At 37.8% G+C, this 18515-nt stretch overlaps 1 protein-coding gene across 1 annotated transcript; it reads right to left on the reverse strand.

Annotated features, from left to right (window-relative positions):
• Positions 1-984: 984 nt before the first annotated feature.
• Positions 985-18286, reverse strand: LOC145786553 (BTB/POZ domain-containing protein KCTD5-like). The gene is made up of 6 exons (XM_082598225.1): positions 17942-18286; positions 17210-17318; positions 14825-14916; positions 6436-6531; positions 5773-5904; positions 985-1398 (listed from the first exon to the last, which is right to left on the reverse strand). The coding sequence occupies exons 1-6, from the start codon at positions 18254-18256 to the stop codon at positions 1351-1353; spliced, it is 792 nt and encodes a 263-aa protein (XP_082454351.1). The 5' UTR covers positions 18257-18286; the 3' UTR covers positions 985-1350.
• Positions 18287-18515: the final 229 nt, after the last annotated feature.

Raw genomic sequence — 18515 nt, forward strand, 5'->3', positions numbered from 1 at the left:
AATTCAAATCCACCAAAACGCAATGTAGAGTGCATTATCTTTTACAAAAAAAAAACTACAAAATGGGAATTGTATGCAAGGAAGTTTTAGATGTTCCGTTCAAATAACAATGGAGGCAAAGTGAGGAGTGCGCTACTAGAAATTTCTGCTAAAAAGCGAAGTCCCAGTAAGAAAATCAGTATCTTACATTGATTTACGTTGCAATTAAATTCTAATCAAGGTAAAAAAGACGGATTTGTTGGCTGCGCATCGACTGAAAAAGGCGAGCCATTAAACTAAACGGGAAATCCGTGAATCTATTACCACCAGGTGTAGCGCGTAAGCTGACGATTATCAAACAATTATCCGTTCATGCATTGTTGTTGTTCATCATTCATGTTACAGAAAATTCAAAAAATATACATTAAATGCTTCGGTCAATCTTTTAACAAAAATATAATTTGGTAACAATGGTCAAAATTCTCTGCCTTGTTCAGCCTTTGAAACGTGGATGAACTAAGTTTCAGGTTGGCACCATAAAAGGTATCATCTAAAAGAAAACAAAAGATGTAACGTTGAGTCAAAATTTCAAGACTTTAGATCCAAAATTTGATTACCCTGGTATTAAAACAAAAACAATGCAAGTTGTACTTAGCCGCCAATTCTCATTTTTCACAAATTCGACAAATGATATTAGGTTAAAACCAAAATTAGGTCTAAAACAGCAGATCGAAGTGCGTGCAGAAGGTCACGTGTGAATGAATTGTTGCGTGACGTTGTTACCATCACGTGATCAAAGATTCAAAGTGATGTCAACAAAACATACGTCGAATCCTGTCGTCGTATGTAACCAGCTGCCAAATCAGTCTCATTTTACATTGATTCAACATCTGTAGATGTTGAATCTATGTAAAATCAGACTGAATTGCTGGCTGGGTGCGTCGCATATCCTGTTGCTTTGCTTAATTGGCATTTCGGTTTCAGTGGTTTTCCGATGTTTGGATTTGGATTACCAACATTGTCAGAATATGCTTTTCTCAAGAGTCGCTTTCAACCCCAAACAAAAATTTGGTTCAACACTGGGCTAAGTTTCAAACAGAGTAGGGGTCCAGGTAAGAAAACGTAAATTTGTGTAAAACGATTGTAATATCGACCCAAAAACAAACACAAGTTGCTATAGCAAACGGATATCTTGAAAAAAAGAAAAAAATGAAACATTGACACTGATTGGTGTAGATGCTGGGACGTAGAAGATGAATTTACCCAGCTCCAACCCGTGTTGCGAAGAGCCATCAAGAACGCATGAATGCTTGTGAAAACAACAGCTCATCCATAAAACCGATGCATAGTCATTTGCTGAAGATGTCGAGTTTACCTTCGGACACCTGGTTGGAAGCGAGATCCTTGTTCTTGCAGCAACTAAAATATAAACAAGTTCAATGAATTCGCTTCACGTTTGTCACCTGGTCAACAAGAAACGTTCAAATTGATTTAATCGTTTCCCAATCGCTAAGAGTGACCTTGGACCAATGTAAAAATGACCAATTTTGATAGCTAAGATAGCAACATACAAAATTGAAATTTTAATGTCTTCACGTTTTCCGATTTATCGAAAACCGATAAATGCATTTAAAGCCGGTTAGGAAAATCGGGACTGACAATAGTTGCAGACACAGCATTTGAAAAATACAATTTGAAACTTTATATCCAGTTAGTCTGCATGAAAAAGCGTTCAAGCGGTTAAAATTTAAGTTAAATGGACTGAAAGGTAAGCAAGTCAATCTCCGAGTCCAACATCAGATATGTCAGGAGTGTCCTGCCAAAAACATGGTTGCATGATCTTGAGCGGTGTCGAACCAGCGCCCTTTCGAGCGTCGCACCAGAGCTCTCACTACAGCAAACAAGGATTCTTTTACAACAGTCTCAAAGGTTTAGGACTACACTATTAGCAATTTAAGCACTCCAGATGATTTCAAAGTTTTCGCATCGAATAGTTGAGCGAACAATAAGTTACGTAACAACACGCATGTCATGCGTAGAAAATTCTGATCGGTTGATTTAATTAGATCTGTTAAAATATTAAAATGCCAATGTAATCACAACACCGTATTCACAGCAGAAGCGTGACGTTTTAAGCTAATATTCCTGATCGCTACCTCGCAAAAAGGCAAGATTTTATAAGCCGATTACACACATGGCTAGATTGAGTTGATGGAACAGAACAAACTTTGCAATGCTTACATATCTATGCAAGCCGGTCAGAGAAGTCTAATAATGTTTGCGCAATTATGTAACGACGCATTGCGTTGTTCCGTCGGGAGGAATATGACTAACTAGAGTAATTACAAGCTATTATGTAACATGTATATATGAGAACATTTGTAGTGTGATGCATATAAATCATGACTGGTATTGGTAATACACTATAATAGTAGCAGTATCATACTGATAAAAAATGGCTGGAAGCGTCCGCTTGGCTCATTAACTGACTAGCATTGTTAAACTAAAAACTACGATCAAGCGAATACTTTGCTGGTTGCTTAGCGCTGGCAACATCAGAACAGAATATACGAAAAACCCAAATCAAACAAAAGGAGAACTTCCGAGTGTCCCACACAGGGATATCCCTGGTCCCACAAAACAAAATGGATCAGTTTAAGTAACTCTGAACCGAGCCAGCAAAATTCGTCCTTTCAAGTCAATCCGAATGAAGACTGAAGAGAATGAAATTAAATGGCTGGGAACGTCAAGTCGCAAACTATCGTTCGTAAATATATAACGAAGTAAGCAATTTAACTCATACCATCTACACGCCCAGTCAAACCCTCTGCTAGAGAGCCCAATAACACAACCAAAAGATACAATGCCTAGAAATTTTGTGGTCAAGGTAAATGCATGACAAAGGTCCAATCATCATGCTGTAGATCAAAATTCCAAATACAAACAAAATAAGTCCAAATAGAACCATATTATCATGTTGCAGATCACGATTTCGGATATTTAAACCTCTTCAGTACAACTTTATAACATACAGACAGTGAAATACAGCAGTGTAGTTCAGATAAAAGTTTAAGTTGTTACGCTGTTGCTAAGTTTGTTTGTTGTTAAGTTTTGTTTGTAATCCCCACAAACGACCAAATACATTCTGTGCGCTACAGAAGATACCGTTTGCGTTGAAAACCCCGTTGCTTGCTATTTCGTTGAGTTAAGTGTTCTTCTCATGAAATATGCATAATAAATAGGGGTATGTTGAAACAAATGGTGATATGTTTGGTTTTAAATACCAAAGCGCACGCAGGTTGCTTTCATTGCAAAGTAGGTCGGTGCTAAAAACAAGTAACTTTTGGAATGAATTTGATGATATTTACTAAAAACAGAAAGATAGTGTGGCTACTGAAACATTGATCCCTTTATGGTAACTTTACAACCATCTCCAATACCTTAAAATCCTTGCATGATGACGCAGTTAAAACCGAAGCTTATTGAGAGGAAAAAAGCGCTATATATTTAAATTTGACTAAAATGTATCTTTGTGTATTCGCAACCGTCACATGTATTTCTAAAGTTATCAGAAAAATACTATGTCCAGTTGTCCACGCCAACAAAACTGGATCCTTTTTAGACATCCTCCACTGATTTTTACGCTGATTCAGTAGACTGATTTGATGTCAGAAAGGTGTACCGGTATCAGGATGGTGTCAAATTGAGAATGCTTTGCAGGCCTCGAAATTCGTTTTTGTTGACGGCGGACAAACGTGTCCGGTCTGAGCAGCTATCTCGGCGGACAAATTAAGTCTTACGGCGGACACACCAGTTTTAACGTCGATCGTCATACTTAATCCGTTTATCTTGATAAGTCTTCGCTCTAAATATGATGATGATGATAATATGATGATTGTTAAAAATTTAAATTCTATGGACTTTTTGTGTCTGATGCAAACAAATAATCAAAAAATAATCCGCCGCATAACTGATTAACTTCCACCGAACGAGGTCATGTGGCTTCTTGCGTCACAATGCTCTGGGCACGAGTCGGAAAACTTCTACACTAACGCGTAACGCTACTATTTTCTGATGTGCAAAAAGTTTCACTAGGCTTTTTTCTTTAGGTTTATTTTTGCGTGTCATGTGAGCGAAAGTGACGAAAAGAATAAACAAAACATTAGAAAAAGCACAATTATTTTTTCCCCTCTCCGTGATGCGGTCGCCTCTCCAAAATAGTATCAGTATTCCACAAGACCACGGCAGGCTCGGAGTTATAATCAGCGCAGTCAAGGCCATTCAAACATATGCGCATGATTAGAGCTTCAATAACATCGATCTTCAAAGACGTGCGCCAATCTCCACGAGATCACTGCTTGTCGTTAAGATACGTGATACCGAGATCTATTCCGTGTCTTTTCTCCAGACCGGCTAGTTGAGGGAAAAGCATAAATGCGAGCTCTTCTTTAGCGATAAAATATGCGATTTCAAACAATCTCTTAATTTGATTTTTTTTGTCACTCATATTGTCGATGGCCGGAAATTGATGGCTTGGGGTAAACGATGTGTTGTGATCTTTGACAGAGCTAATCCTTACATTCGTTGTTCCTTCAATATATGCGTCTATCACCACTAAAATTCCTAGTAGTAGGTTCATCGCCCTCATTCTCACTTTCAGAAATTTCCCTGGGCCTCTTCTTTCTTACTGTAATACCAAAACTTAAGTTTTGCGGCATCTTGCTGTAGTAGCCTATACTCTTATAATCTAACTTTGTAACCAACCTTGCCTTATCAATATTACTCGGAGATCAAAGCCAGACATTGTGACATAAGACTTGAACTAAGTTGCGCGTGATTAGTGTAGAAGTACCGATATTCCCATCAATTCTTAGCTAAGAATTCACCTCTGTTACGCTGATTCAATGTCATCAATCGTTGAAGCAACGTAAAATTCGAAAGTTTTTCTGCTTGAATGGAAGGTAAGAGATACAGTATTAACTTTGTCTAGATGCGCGCTTGGAATGCGATAATTTCGCATTCCCAGCGCAAATTATATTCTTGCAACAGTTGTTCGTGCTATGCAATGACGATTTGTATCGCCAGTTTCTGCGATATTTCTCGGCGGACAAATATGACCGATCTAGAGGGTACTTCCCGCGGACATCACATGCTGTGACGGCGGACATGTCCGCCGTGAATTTCGAGGCCTGCTTTGTAATGTCGGAAAACCAAAAACTCCGATGCCACATAATACCGGAATGGCCCGTTTCGGTGAGTCCGATCTCTATTCAGTGATTTTTTCAATTTTTTTTTTTTAAATTATCGGGTACCGTAGCCTAATTATCATTGCCGTTTTAGGGTTAGGGATTAGGGGTTAGAGGTTAGGAACTCACCGAATAGTAGCAGACCCCCATAATACAATAATAATAAAACAGTTTTTGTGCATCACGCCACAAGTAACTGAAGAGACCTTGTTCTTGCAAACATGATAATCCATAAAATAATGTAGAAAAACTCAAGTAAAACCCAGAACAAACTAGATCAACAACATTAACCAATAGCTGGAAAAAACATTACGAAGTGAAAGCACGAACTGAACATCAACGCGAATGGAAACAAATGGTCGGAAAGCAATCAGAGCACCTTTGAGTTTCTTAAGTGATGGAACAATATCACACAGATGCTAAATGGGAATGACCACTTCATATCACATCTAAGAGTATATAATTTTTTATGATCCAACGAGTTGGATTCAAGACCAAGACGAGGGTCACGACGTATCATTAGTGGACACTGAGATTAGATCCTCACCTTTGCTTTCGAAGTCTGTTCGGTGCTGTGGACGCCGTTGTAACTGCTATTTGTGAGTTCTTTAGAAACAATGCAAAGAAACTCCGACTGGTCGGCGTTCCCGTAAGTGTATGGTGACCCAACACTGATGAGCTGAAAGAAAATGTTTAAAAAAAGATAAAATAAACTTTGTGCATTAAATATTCCCAATGCGTTTACACTTTACAGAGCACACAACTCTCGTTAATAATATTTTGACAATTAGATTGACATACTCATTGATCAAATAACTCATCAATCGTTGATCAAACAACTCATTGATTGCTGTTCTTCACTTTTAAATCTGCTGGCCAGGTAAAGTCGGCAAGATTCTCAAAGACGGTGCGGCATTTTTTGCCTCAACCATTATACTAGACTTTTTACACACAAAATTAAAGTTTTGAATATTCGCTGGCCTTCTAATTACTGATACAGCAAAGGTCAATACATTACTTAGTTGACGTCGTCAGAAAATCAATACTTGATAGCTTTGAACCCTTCAATTAAAAAACTTGGTTCAGATTCGTCAAAACTACGTCCTTATATTAGAAAGTTTTCCGTGTGCTAACGTAAGTTTAAAGTAAACCGATGTAAGTGGTAAAACACATTTCAACGTGACCCGTGTTTCAGTTCAAGCCAACTCACTTGCTCGAACTTCCATCCGTCCGACATGGCAGAGACAGTGTGAGTGAGCTCACCTTCCAAACACTGAATGACTCTATACACGTGCTTCCCTTGAGGCTGTGCAGAAAATTAACTTTCGTTTTAGATCGTTCTATTGAAACTTTGAAAATAAACTATCTATGATGAAAACGGCTTTGGAATTGCAAGTGATCGATATCGTATAGATAGCGGTAAAATACAGACAGAAAACCAACTATAGCCGTAGTTGTAAAGGACTAACCTGGTCATGTAACTCACAACGTAATGGCTGACAGCCGATCGACCGATGCTAAGTGCAACTGCCATGCTTAAAAAGTTTTAAAAATCGATGCGACTCAAATCTAGTTGACTACTTGAATGCAACACCAGTTTTAGGATCAAGGTTATATCGCTTATTACGAACCCGTCGATGCCACCGCAATAAAAAGATATCATTTAATCTAATAACTAACGTACACAAATATAATACCTATAAATTTAATTACTAATATGTATTTTTTGCCATCAACTACTTTTATCAACTTATGTCCCAGCAAGCGACCTGGTTCTTTTTTACATCGATCCAACATGTGCAGACGTTGAATAGATGTACCGTACATAAGAACTGGTTTGCTACCAGAGATTGTGCTATGTTGGAAAATTGTTTTTGGTGTCTTTCAAAGCAATCAACATGCGTTCTAATTAGAGTATTGCTCCAACATACAAATATACAGTATATCACTTTTCCTCTTTCAAATGCTTGACCCGTTGGGCTGCACAATCGTCAGTTTTCATTTCGTATGTGAGCAAGATAAGCAGTTTTTTAAATGTTTAGATCAGACTATATTTTTGTTGTTGTATTGTATGTTTCTGTGGTATTTTTTAGACAATAGTTTTCTTTTAAAGACTTGATAAGGGCTATATGCTATGCGTAGCCGAAAATGTTTGTTATGTAGTTTTTGTTTTTATAATGTTAAATGTTGTGTTGTTCAGAGGTGGGTACCCGCTACTTTTAAAGTAGCCCGCTATCCGCTACTTGGGCCAAAGTAGCGCGCGCTACCGCTACCCGCTACCAATTTACAAAAGTAGCGCGCTACCCGCTACCGCTACTCAGGCCAAAGTAGCGCGCGCTACCGCTACTTCTTCCGCTACTTTTGTCGAAAATGACACTAGGAAACACTCAAGTCCCTAAAGTGACTCAAAAATGACCTTGAAAACGAACGTTATCATTCGTTTACGCTGTCATTTTGACGTCGTTATAGAAAACACATTCTAAGGAAAATTTATTGTTACGCATCTTTCAAAAACACGAGCATTTCAAAATGAGAGTCACCAAGTCCTGCCCGCTTTCGCTTAAGCACATCTTTTCCAACAGAGAAAAGTCTCTCCACCGCAGCACTGGAAGCAATGGGGGTGTTGCATTTAATGAACAGATGTTTTAACTCGGTATTCGAAAAGCTCAAGGACTTGCTCTTGTCCGAAAAAAAGGCGTCCACAATTGTTGCTTCCTTCTGCACCGACGTTTCACGGGATGGCGCAAACACTCCAAAAGATACATCTCGGAGTCATGACTGGTGTTGGTGTCACTCTTCTCGGTATCAACCTGGCTTGATGTCTCCCGCAACAGTCGCATTACATCTGTCTTGACTTTTTCTCGCAGTGCGTCAGCATCATCCGTGGAAACGTAGTACAAAAATTGTAGCCACGACGTCTTGAAGGAGGAATGAAGACATGATGCCATAACGCATTTCATGTTGTTGAAGCACTTGTTGAATCGTTTCTTCACCCCTTCAAGGACTTTCACTTTCAACTCCTCACAGGTCACAAGATCACTGATCTCGGTCAACTTCTTCCCGCAAATTGTGATGGTTAGAAGCAAGACTCCGTCGGAATGGCCCGTTTCGGCGAGTCCGATTCGGCTAATCCGATTCGGCTAGTCCGATTCGGCGAGTTCCCTATTCGGCGAGTGCCCTATTCGGCGAGTTTTTGAAATTTTATTTTTGAAAGGAAATTATCTGGTACCGTAGCCTAACTGTTTTCACATCGTTTTAACGTCGCTGAACGTGCAGAAAGGAATAAAAATAAAATGTTTGAACTATTAAATTAAAATTCGTCATGTCAGTTCAGTTGTTTTTATTTCTGACCATCATATCAAAAACAATACACGCCAACATAGCAAAGGTAGAAGCGACAAAACGCGAACGCTGAAACGTGCTTGAATTCGTCATGTCCGTTCAGTTGTTTTTAAGGTAGAAGCGATAAAACACGAACGTTAAACGTGCTTGTGACCGAAGTAAGTTATTGAGTTGAAAGAAATTTGGCACGGTCGCAACATCTTCAGAAAAATTTAAGATGTGAAGGGAAAATAAAAATAAAGAAAATGTTTCAAAAAAAAATCATGTTTATATCTATAAGTTAGTACTTTTGAATAGTTAAAATGATTAGTTTGGACCAACAAATGTGTGGCCTACAGCTTGGATTGAAAGGAAATTATCGGGTACCGTAGCTTAGTTATTACTACCAGCAAAAAATTGTTCCAAGAACACAGTTCATTTTTACATTGTAGTAACAGAATGAAAAGGCTAACTAAATGTGTGGCCTATCGTTTTAACGTCGCTATACGTTGAAATCGTGTAGAAAAAAGAACTTTAATGACTAGGATACGTTGCAAGCCTTAAAGCAGCCGGCGGCCATGGCCGCTAAGTAGTGCTTGAATGACCGCCTGTGCTACCTCCTCCGTCGGCCAAGTTTGGCCGCCGGTTTCTTCTAGCCAATTATTTAATTTTGCAATAGAATGATCGTGGATTAAATGTCGAAAATATGTAGTATCAAAGAGTGACGCAGAATTAGATCAGCGCATCATAGTCACTACTGTTGTATTGAATATATCCAGCTGCGATCACCAGCGCTGTAAGTCTTGTTTGCAATTCCCGATGTTTATTTTAACAAAGTGTTAATCCGAAGTGCTACTTTACATCGGCTAGCAATATTGTCGTTTTTATATCGATTCAATGTTGTCGGACATTTTTTCCAAAATTCATTAGGCTACGGTACCCGATAATTCCCTTTTAAAAATAAAATTTCAAAAATTCGCCAAATAGGGCACTCGCCGAATCGGATTAGCCGAATCGGATTAGCCGAATCGGACTCGCCGAATAGTAGCAGACCCGACTCCGTAATATGCCTTGGACTCGCCCTGGAGAATGTCTAAAGCAGTGGTTCCCAACCTTTTTGTTGTCACGGACCCCTTTAGACAAATTATTAATTCTGCGGACCCCTACCTAAATTTTGGCTGAAACTCAATTAACATACTATTGACTCTCTCTCTGTAGGTATCATGACTGATACAGCCTTCGATGCAGGCCTACAATGATGTTCCAGTTGTAATAATTGACTATTGTAATACTATTGACTATTGTAATAATTATGCTACTCAACTACTGTACTATGTGTCATATTGCATTGCCGCTATGACTCCTGCGGCAAATAGCCTATCAGGTTAAACAGTTGCTCAAATAAGAAAATGAATGAATTGTTCAAAAAATGTCAGCAGTATTTGAATATTAAGGTGACCCAAAGTGCCATGCCGAAACTTTTTCAACGTAAGCAAATTTAATGAGAAATGAAAGTAAAAAGATGGCTTTTCGTTTTTTTTTTCCAAAATTCATCAAGGTAATCACGGATCCCCAAGGGGTCCGCGAACCCCAGGTTGGGACGGAATGGCCCGTTTCGGCGAGTCCGATTCGGCGAGTCCGATTCGACTAGTCCGATTCGGCGAGTTTCCTATTCGGCGAGTGCCCTATTCGGCGAGTTTTTGAAATTTTTGAAAGGAAATTATCGGGTACCGTAGCCTAATTGCAATTGCCGTTTTTACATCGTTTTAAAGTCGCTAAACGTTGAAATCGTGCAGAAAGGAATAAAAATAAAATGTTTGAACTATTAAATTAAAATTCGTCATGTCAGTTCAGTTGTTTTTATTTCTGACCATCATATGAAAAACAATACACGTCAACATAGCAAAGGTAGAAGCGACAATTCACGTCAACATAGCAAAGGTGTAGAAAAAGGTAGAAGCGACAAAACGCGAACGTTAAAACGTGCTTGTGACCGAAGTAAGTTATTGAGTTGAAAGAAATTTAGCAAGGTTGAATCACCTTCAAAAAAATTTAAGATATGAAGGAAAAATAAAACAAAAAAAATGTTACAAAAAAAATAATGTTTATGTCTATAAGTTAGTACTTTTAAATAGTTAAAATCATAGGCGCCTAACTATTTTTTTGGCCGTGGGGGCGAAAGCGTGTTTCATCAGCAGCAACGTAAATTCAGCAAAATGTCACGCAGATGGATGACGTAATTATGTCGTCACACTAGGATTGCTTTTATTGCCACACTCGGAGTTATCGCTACGTTCGACCTGCCGTTAATTATTATAAACAAAGCTCGACCAAAACACATGCTATGCGTCTGCGTTGGCTAGCGGTTGATGGACTGCGACTCTTTAAGCTAAGCGCAACATAAAGTTTAGCAACGAACTAGATTTATTAGCATGAAACAAGAGACGATAAGGTTTACTAAAAGGTATACTGTAAATGGAATGAAAATACTAACTTGATCATAAGCTTGAAAATATACCTGTTGAAAGCAAAATCATTCATGTTTACATCAATTCAACAGCACGTCACCTTTAATAAATTTAAAAGTTGCTGACATCCGTAAACAGCCCTTGAAAAATAGTTACAGAGAGACGTTTGATTAAGCTTTCGACTTGACATTGCTCCCTTTTCACTACAATATCGCAACTTATGGCTGACCAGCTTTCAAGTTTCAATTCGCTGTAATAAATACGCCCGTTTTCGTGTTGCAGATGAAACAAAAGATGCGCATATTTCCCGCCTTTGATCGGGTTTCTATGGCAACGGACGTGTGTGCGCCATGCAGTTTGCGCGAGTCCGTTGTTGTGTTGATTATGCCGCGTGTGCGCAATGCGGTTTGTACCAGCCCTTGTTACGTTGGTTAGTGGTAACCTCGGGCCGAGACTTCAAGTTCATTTTCACAGCAACCGATTCACTGCTGCGACAATTGTCTGCAGAGGTTTCGACTTTCGAAAGCGACAGGAGGCTGTTTGCATGCGCACGCTGCGTCAACGTAGCAAATTATGTTGTTTTTGGGTGCATTCAACATCTGATGACATTGAATCGACGCAAAATGGTAGATTTTTGCAATGTCACAGGCAGCAAAATCAGTCATTTTTACATTGATTCAACGTCTGCAGACGTTAAATCAACGTAAAAATGACAGATTTTTTTGTCTGGGGTGGGATTGTAGCATCGCTACTTGTTCTAGTGATTATTTACTGCGAAGCTGTTGCGGTTTGTATTTAAAAATGTTTTCCTGCTGCCGATCGCTAGTTCATCTATTGTTTTATGTATCAATGCCGCATAAAAAGTTGCTCCCACGCGGAAATATGCGTGGAGGCCTGGCCCCTACGGCTTAGGCGCCTATGGTTAAAATGATTAGTTTGAATCAACAAATGTGTGACCTACACTCCTACAGCTTAGATTGAAAGGAAATTATCGGGTAGGCTACCGTAGCCTAGTTATACCGACCAGCAAAAATTTGTTCCAAGAACCCAGTTAGCCTAACAGTGCATTTTTACATTGTAGTAACAGAATGAAAAGGCTAACCAAATGTGTGGCCTATCGTTTTAACGTCGCTAAACGTTGAAATCGTGTAGAAAAGGGTGCTTTTGCTGACTAGGATACGTTGAAACTGAGAAACATTCACAGAAGCCCTACGATACGTTGCATTTTTAAGATAATGTATTCAGACGTTGAATCAATGTACAAATGAAATGTTATGCTAAATGGGTTCTTGGAACAAATCGTAGGGCTTCTGTGAATGTTTCTCAGTTTCAAAGTATCCTAGTCAGCAAAAGCTCCCTTTTCTACACGATTTCAACGTTTAGCGACGTTAACACGATAGGCCACACATTTGTTTAGCCTTTTCATTCTGTTACTACAATGTAAAAATGAACTGTGTTCTTGGAACAATTTTTTGCTGGTCGGGATAACTAGGCTACGGTACTACATAATTTCCTTTCAATCCAAGCTGTAGGCCACACATTTGTTGGTCCAAACTAATCATTTTAACTATTCAAAAGTACTAACTTATAGACATAAACATGATCTATTTTTTTTTTTTTTTTTGTAACATTTTCTTTGTTTTATTTTTCCTTCATATCTTAATTGCGACCGTGCCAAATTTCTTTCAACTCAATAACTTACTTCGGTCACAAGCACGTTTTAACGTTCGCGTTTTGTCGCTTCTACCTTTTTCTACACCTTTGCTATGTTGACGTATTGTTTTGGTCAGAAATAAAAACTGAAATAAAAACAACTGATGGTCAGAAATAAAAACAACTGAACTGGCATGACGAATTTTAATTTAATAGTTCAAACATTTTTTTTTATTCCTTTCTGCACGATTTCAACGTTTAGCGACGTTAAAACGATGTAAAAACGGCAATTATAATTAGGCTACGGTACCCGATAATTTCCTTTCAAAAATTTCAAAACCTCGCCGAATAGGGCACTCGCCGAAAAGGGCTCTCGCCGAATCGGACTAGTCGAATCGGACTCGCCGAATCGGACTCGCCGAATAGTAGCAGACCCAGGTTGGGAACCACTAGTCTAAAGCCTAGCAGATAGGCTTCATCACACGGAGATATTCGCCGAAGAAGTTGACGTCAGCTAGAAAAGACCGAAACTTTGCAACCAAGCCGATTATATATATAGCTGCTTGACCATGCCAGTATTGCAAAAAAACAAGTATTTTTTTAAATTTAAATTAAAAAGTAGCGGGTAGCGGGAGTGCGACTGAAAAAAAGTAGCGCCTCTCCTGCTACTTTGGAATAAAAATAGCGCCGCTACTGCAGCCGCTACTCCAACTAAAAGTAGCGCCACTACCGCTACTTTTACCAAAAAAGTAGCGCCGCTACAAAAGTAGCGCGCTACTGCCCACCTCTGGTGTTGTTGCTCAGTTATCTTTGTTTATGGTTAAAAAAGTATTATATTATATATATCATTTCTAGTCTCCACCCAAATTGTATTTCACTAAGAGTGAACAAGTAAAAAAGAAGCAAAACATCATACAGTTGCGGTAAATATAACAGCTGCCATGCCTAGATAAAATTGCAATCAGCTAATGCCGAAGACACACAAAGCAGGGCATGTCGCTTCAGTCATGAAAACGTCATGATATTGCACGCACATTTGCATATAGCAGAAGACAATAGTTTTCCGTCTAAGTACCGAGCACGAAAATAAAACCAAAGGTTTTCTACTTAACAGCCTTTCGCTAGTTCTAAGCGAATCTGGCATCATTATCGTTTTTGTCAGTGCATATCATCATCATAATCCATCGTCGGTTTGTTCCCCACTAGTGGGGGTGGCCGATTTGCATATAAAAATGTGATTTGGCGACTATGTAATCAAACATTTAACGGACCGCAATAGGCAGGTGATGTAAGAAAGAATTTTGTGTAGGTGCATTAATCCTCCCAAAAAAAATTCAGGCACAACAGACTGTCAAAACCAAATTGGTTTCACAGCCTCCAAGAAAATACGTTGCAGACTCTCAGGATGCTCTGAATCGAAAAGCGCAAATCAATGATCTAAAATCTAAAAAGTGTATATATTAGAAAATAATAATAAGTTGAAGTCTATGGCAAACCAAACATAATTCGAATGTAGCTGTACTGCCTGTACAAACAATTTGATAAGATGTTCCAACAAGACTTGACAGCAACAATTTTGTGTTAGGCAATGATTGAAACACCGACAAACTCGATAAATCGCATCATCCATTCGCAAAGTGGGTTTGTATGGTCTAGATTTACCAGAAAATGCGATTGTTATCGTTACAAGCACGTGGTCGCGGCAAAACACTCAATAACACGACTGGAGGTGAAAACAAAGGTTAGCTTCCTTCTTCCTTGCCTTGATACTGTTCTTACAATACAACTGCTATAAGCCATGGATTCACTAAAGCTTACGGTAATTATTTCTGAAACGTAATGTAGAAAGATTTCAATACAATTTTAGACGGTTCAGTGTCTCGAGGATACCATGTTCGTTGAAAACTATTTGTATGACTTCCAGTAGTGTTGAAAATGAAGCAACAATAGCATAATTTCGTTCCATAAACTTCGACCAATCGACAGTTTTAGAAAACGATACTGTTGCAAGGGTAGCTGCTTCGATACTGCTAACAGGTGCACTGCAAAGATGTGCAGACTTTCGATCTGACATATTATTCCGAGGAATTGACGACTTCATAACAATACAGACAGTTCATGCAATAACACTTAGAAAGGTTTGAAATGACATATCACCTGTACAACTTTAATGTCTCTTTCGTGGATTCGATCTTTCACAAGGCCTATCAGTTCAGCAATGTTGTAAAACTCGGCTTCTTCCAAAACTCCTGCATAGGTTGTAAAGAATAATTTGTTAAGTAGTTTGTGGAACTGCACGGTGAATAAGACTTTCACAATGTTTAAATTTGTTTTTAACACTGAACTGTGTAGAACAGTAAGAAAATTTCTGCTACCCATACAGCGTACAATAAGCGAATATATAGAAATGATGGCAAAACTTGGCATTAAAATATAATTAGCACAAACGCAGCTTGTTGAGATTGCAAAGATGCATCTGCATCAAGCATAGCAAGGACACCGTAACAATATACAAAAGAAACGTTTTGAATGTTCAATCAAGCTACGAGCTGCAAACAATCATAAAGTAAAACCATGGTTGTAAAACTTTGTTTGAAATATGTACATACTGTATCATATATGTATTGTATAACCATCTTGTGCTATGGTAAGAACGATGAAGAAAAATCAAGTGGAATTTCTCGGCAATTGTATGACAAAACCAACAAAAAAGTTTAAATGCAGCCATACATTCAAAACTATGAAACCTAATGTCATCGGCGCAAGCCTAAAGCGTCATTGATAGACATTTAGTAAAAACCATCGTCAGCATCTCATGAAGCCTCTGCCGAAACTACCGGCACATCGTGAGTTACAGCAAGGTCATTCATGAACGTCTTGTAATTACTTGAAATTAAACTGTAACTGGTGGTTAAAGTTTGTCTATAAAAAATCAAGAAATACTTCCAAACATAATTACTGCTTTGCACAACGCATGTGTGACTCTGGTCAATACTACCGGTACGTGGTATATTGTCGATTTGGAAAAACGTCAAAGGACTAGCATTGTGGCAACTCAAATGGTAAAGTGTTACTTATAAAAACAGGAATTACATATCCTTTACTCTTTCAAGAGAAATTTGAAATGTTCAGCTTTCACTTCGTACAGATTTTTATTTCCGAAAATTTTTCTTTGCTATGTTTAGAACATCGCTTAAAAATGCTTTTTTTCTGCTCAAGCTATTTGCAGAAAATTTGCGAATTAAGATAAAAGTAAAATAAACAACAAAATGCAAAAACTAAAACAATGTAAAATATAGTCTTCTTTTATAAGCCATCTCCTTGCATTGTATATTCCGTATTTAACATTGCATTGCAACAACAGTGAAAAGCTATAAATAACTATGGCAACTGTCACGATTTATTAACAGTCAAGGCGCGCTCTGTATCGCTGCAAGGCTAAATTAGCTGCAAGGCTATTTATTTAGATCCGTCTTCCTCACTGCGACGTGCCGAGCTATTTATAACGCGATAGTTGACTATACGCCATTCAAAATGCTGCTCAAGATCTTCCCATTAACTCAGAAATAAATTGCGAAGTATGGCGCAATCCATCAAAACACAACCAACCGTTGCGTTACCATACCGTATTTAACGTAATGACCTCTTAATAAAAAGTAAATGGTGTACTGTAATATTTTTATTAAAAACATTTTTCTTCTAATCTTTGCCAAAAAGTATAAAGCTTTGGTAAAGTAGAATTAAACTTTTCATAAACTTATTGCAAAAGCTACAAACAATCAGCTTCATGCATCTGTAACTCTCATCCCATACAGCAAAATTCGTCATTTTATTGTAGTCATATTCGTCATACAAAATTCAACGTCTGCAGACGTTGAATCAATGTAAAGATAAGGAATTTTGGAGTCCGGGATGTTGCTGTGTAGCTAAATATGATACCTAAAAATACTGGATCGCTTCAGCTTGTCTAGTTGAGCACATTAAAACAGCACTAAACAATGCAGAAATAAAGAAGACACACACACGCCAAACAAAATGCTTCATATTTTTACAGTTTTTTTCACAGATTTCATCAAAATTGAGCAAAAGAGTTCGTGTGTGTGAAGTTTCAAGACAACTTGAGAGAGTGATGGATTCGAGAATAACCAAACATGAAAAACCAATTAATCTAACTTGGCAAGCTGCAATTTTTGCAAAATGAAGGTTTTGCTCATTCAGGTCTGAAAAACAAGAGTGGAGGCATTTCCATCTACAATGACGTGCACAAGAGGTTTCGAAAACCACAAAATTGATATGAGCCATGTCTCAGGTATATATTGAACACATGGAGTAGCAGTAAAAATAATATTTAATAAAATTCACAAGCCATCAAATTTAAACTTGTAGAAATAGGTATTGTGCCAAATGGGCATCAATTCTGTTTAAATTCTTTACTCTAAATGTTGCAGTTGTTGAAATCTGTAAGGCATATGTACTACGTATAATGATGTAATATTTAGAAGATGTTTTTCTGTGTCAAGGGTTGTAAATAAACTAAATTACCTTCTTCAGCAAGATCTTTGTTAATGACAAGCTTTCCGTGACGTAAATAATTGAGTATAGGTCCAAAGTATGTGGGATCTCTGTCAATCAAGTAAGCTCCTGTTTCATCCTTGGAAGAAAACACTCAACTAAAACGGTGCCATTGTGTTTGGCACAACATTAAGATATGGTGAACAGTTTCACTTTGTCTTTACAACATTAAGAGTTAGGGGTTATTATTGAATTCTATGATTTCTTGTCTGAAGGTATTTAGAAGAGATACAAAATAGAAGAATAAACAAAATAGAAGATAATGTTATTTCACATTGCAAAAAGCAGCATGGGTCACTTTGTCACCATGCAGTGATTCTGTGTACCATAGGAAGCAAAATTATGTCGTGATAGTACCGAGTTTCAACAACAACAGAACTTCTCATTCTTGAGAACTAAAAATTTTGTGTCTTAAGACTGTAACAAACTTGAAATTTATGGAAAATCTATAGAACTACAAGTCCTGTGTATTAAAGTAACAACCCAATCAATAAAACAGTCGTTTTCCACACTGATTCAATATGTCTCATACAGACATTGAACCAATGTAAAAAAGGGACTGTTTTGTGAAATGATTTGCTTGAATGGTTCTAAATTACTGGTAGCCTTCTTAATTATTACAAGCGCTGTGTTATATATATAATATTTATATATATCATATATACAGCAGATTTTTTAAGCAAATTCAAAATTGTACTTTACCTTGTCAGAGTTTAAATCCGGGCGTTCTTGGCACAGTCTGTACAAAAATGACTTTGGATATTTACTTAATGTATCTGTTGTAGTGACGAAATATTGCCCACCAACGTTCAGCCGTATCCATTTTTTTAAATGGTCATTAGAATTCGATGGACACTTTTCTGCTGTACCATTTTCACCTTTAGGCTGACTGTCTTTCAATTCAGGTTCTGCACTCTTCACCTTAGATGATGAAGCAACATCACTTGATGGTGATTTTGCATTAGTTGAATCAGTGTCTTTATGTTCTTTATCATTACTACAATTTACAGATTCCATTTTATCAATATGTGTAGGTTTTCACCGTGAGTTGACCTGGAAACGCAATTCAGTTCTTATGCATCGAGTTTAGTTGAAGCTTTTATCGAAGGTTTAGTTAAATAAGATATTAAAAACGTTCAAATGCAGAAAACAAGCTACACTAGCTTGATTTAACAACATATATATACATTACTAGCATCTAGGCTACTGCATTAAAACTGATCAAAAGTTTAAAGTGTCAAAAAGCATAGAATACTGGACATTGGTCAGATTAAGG

Source organism: Aplidium turbinatum, chromosome 17, assembly GCF_918807975.1.
Source record: "Aplidium turbinatum chromosome 17, kaAplTurb1.1, whole genome shotgun sequence".
NCBI lineage: Eukaryota > Metazoa > Chordata > Ascidiacea > Aplousobranchia > Polyclinidae > Aplidium > Aplidium turbinatum.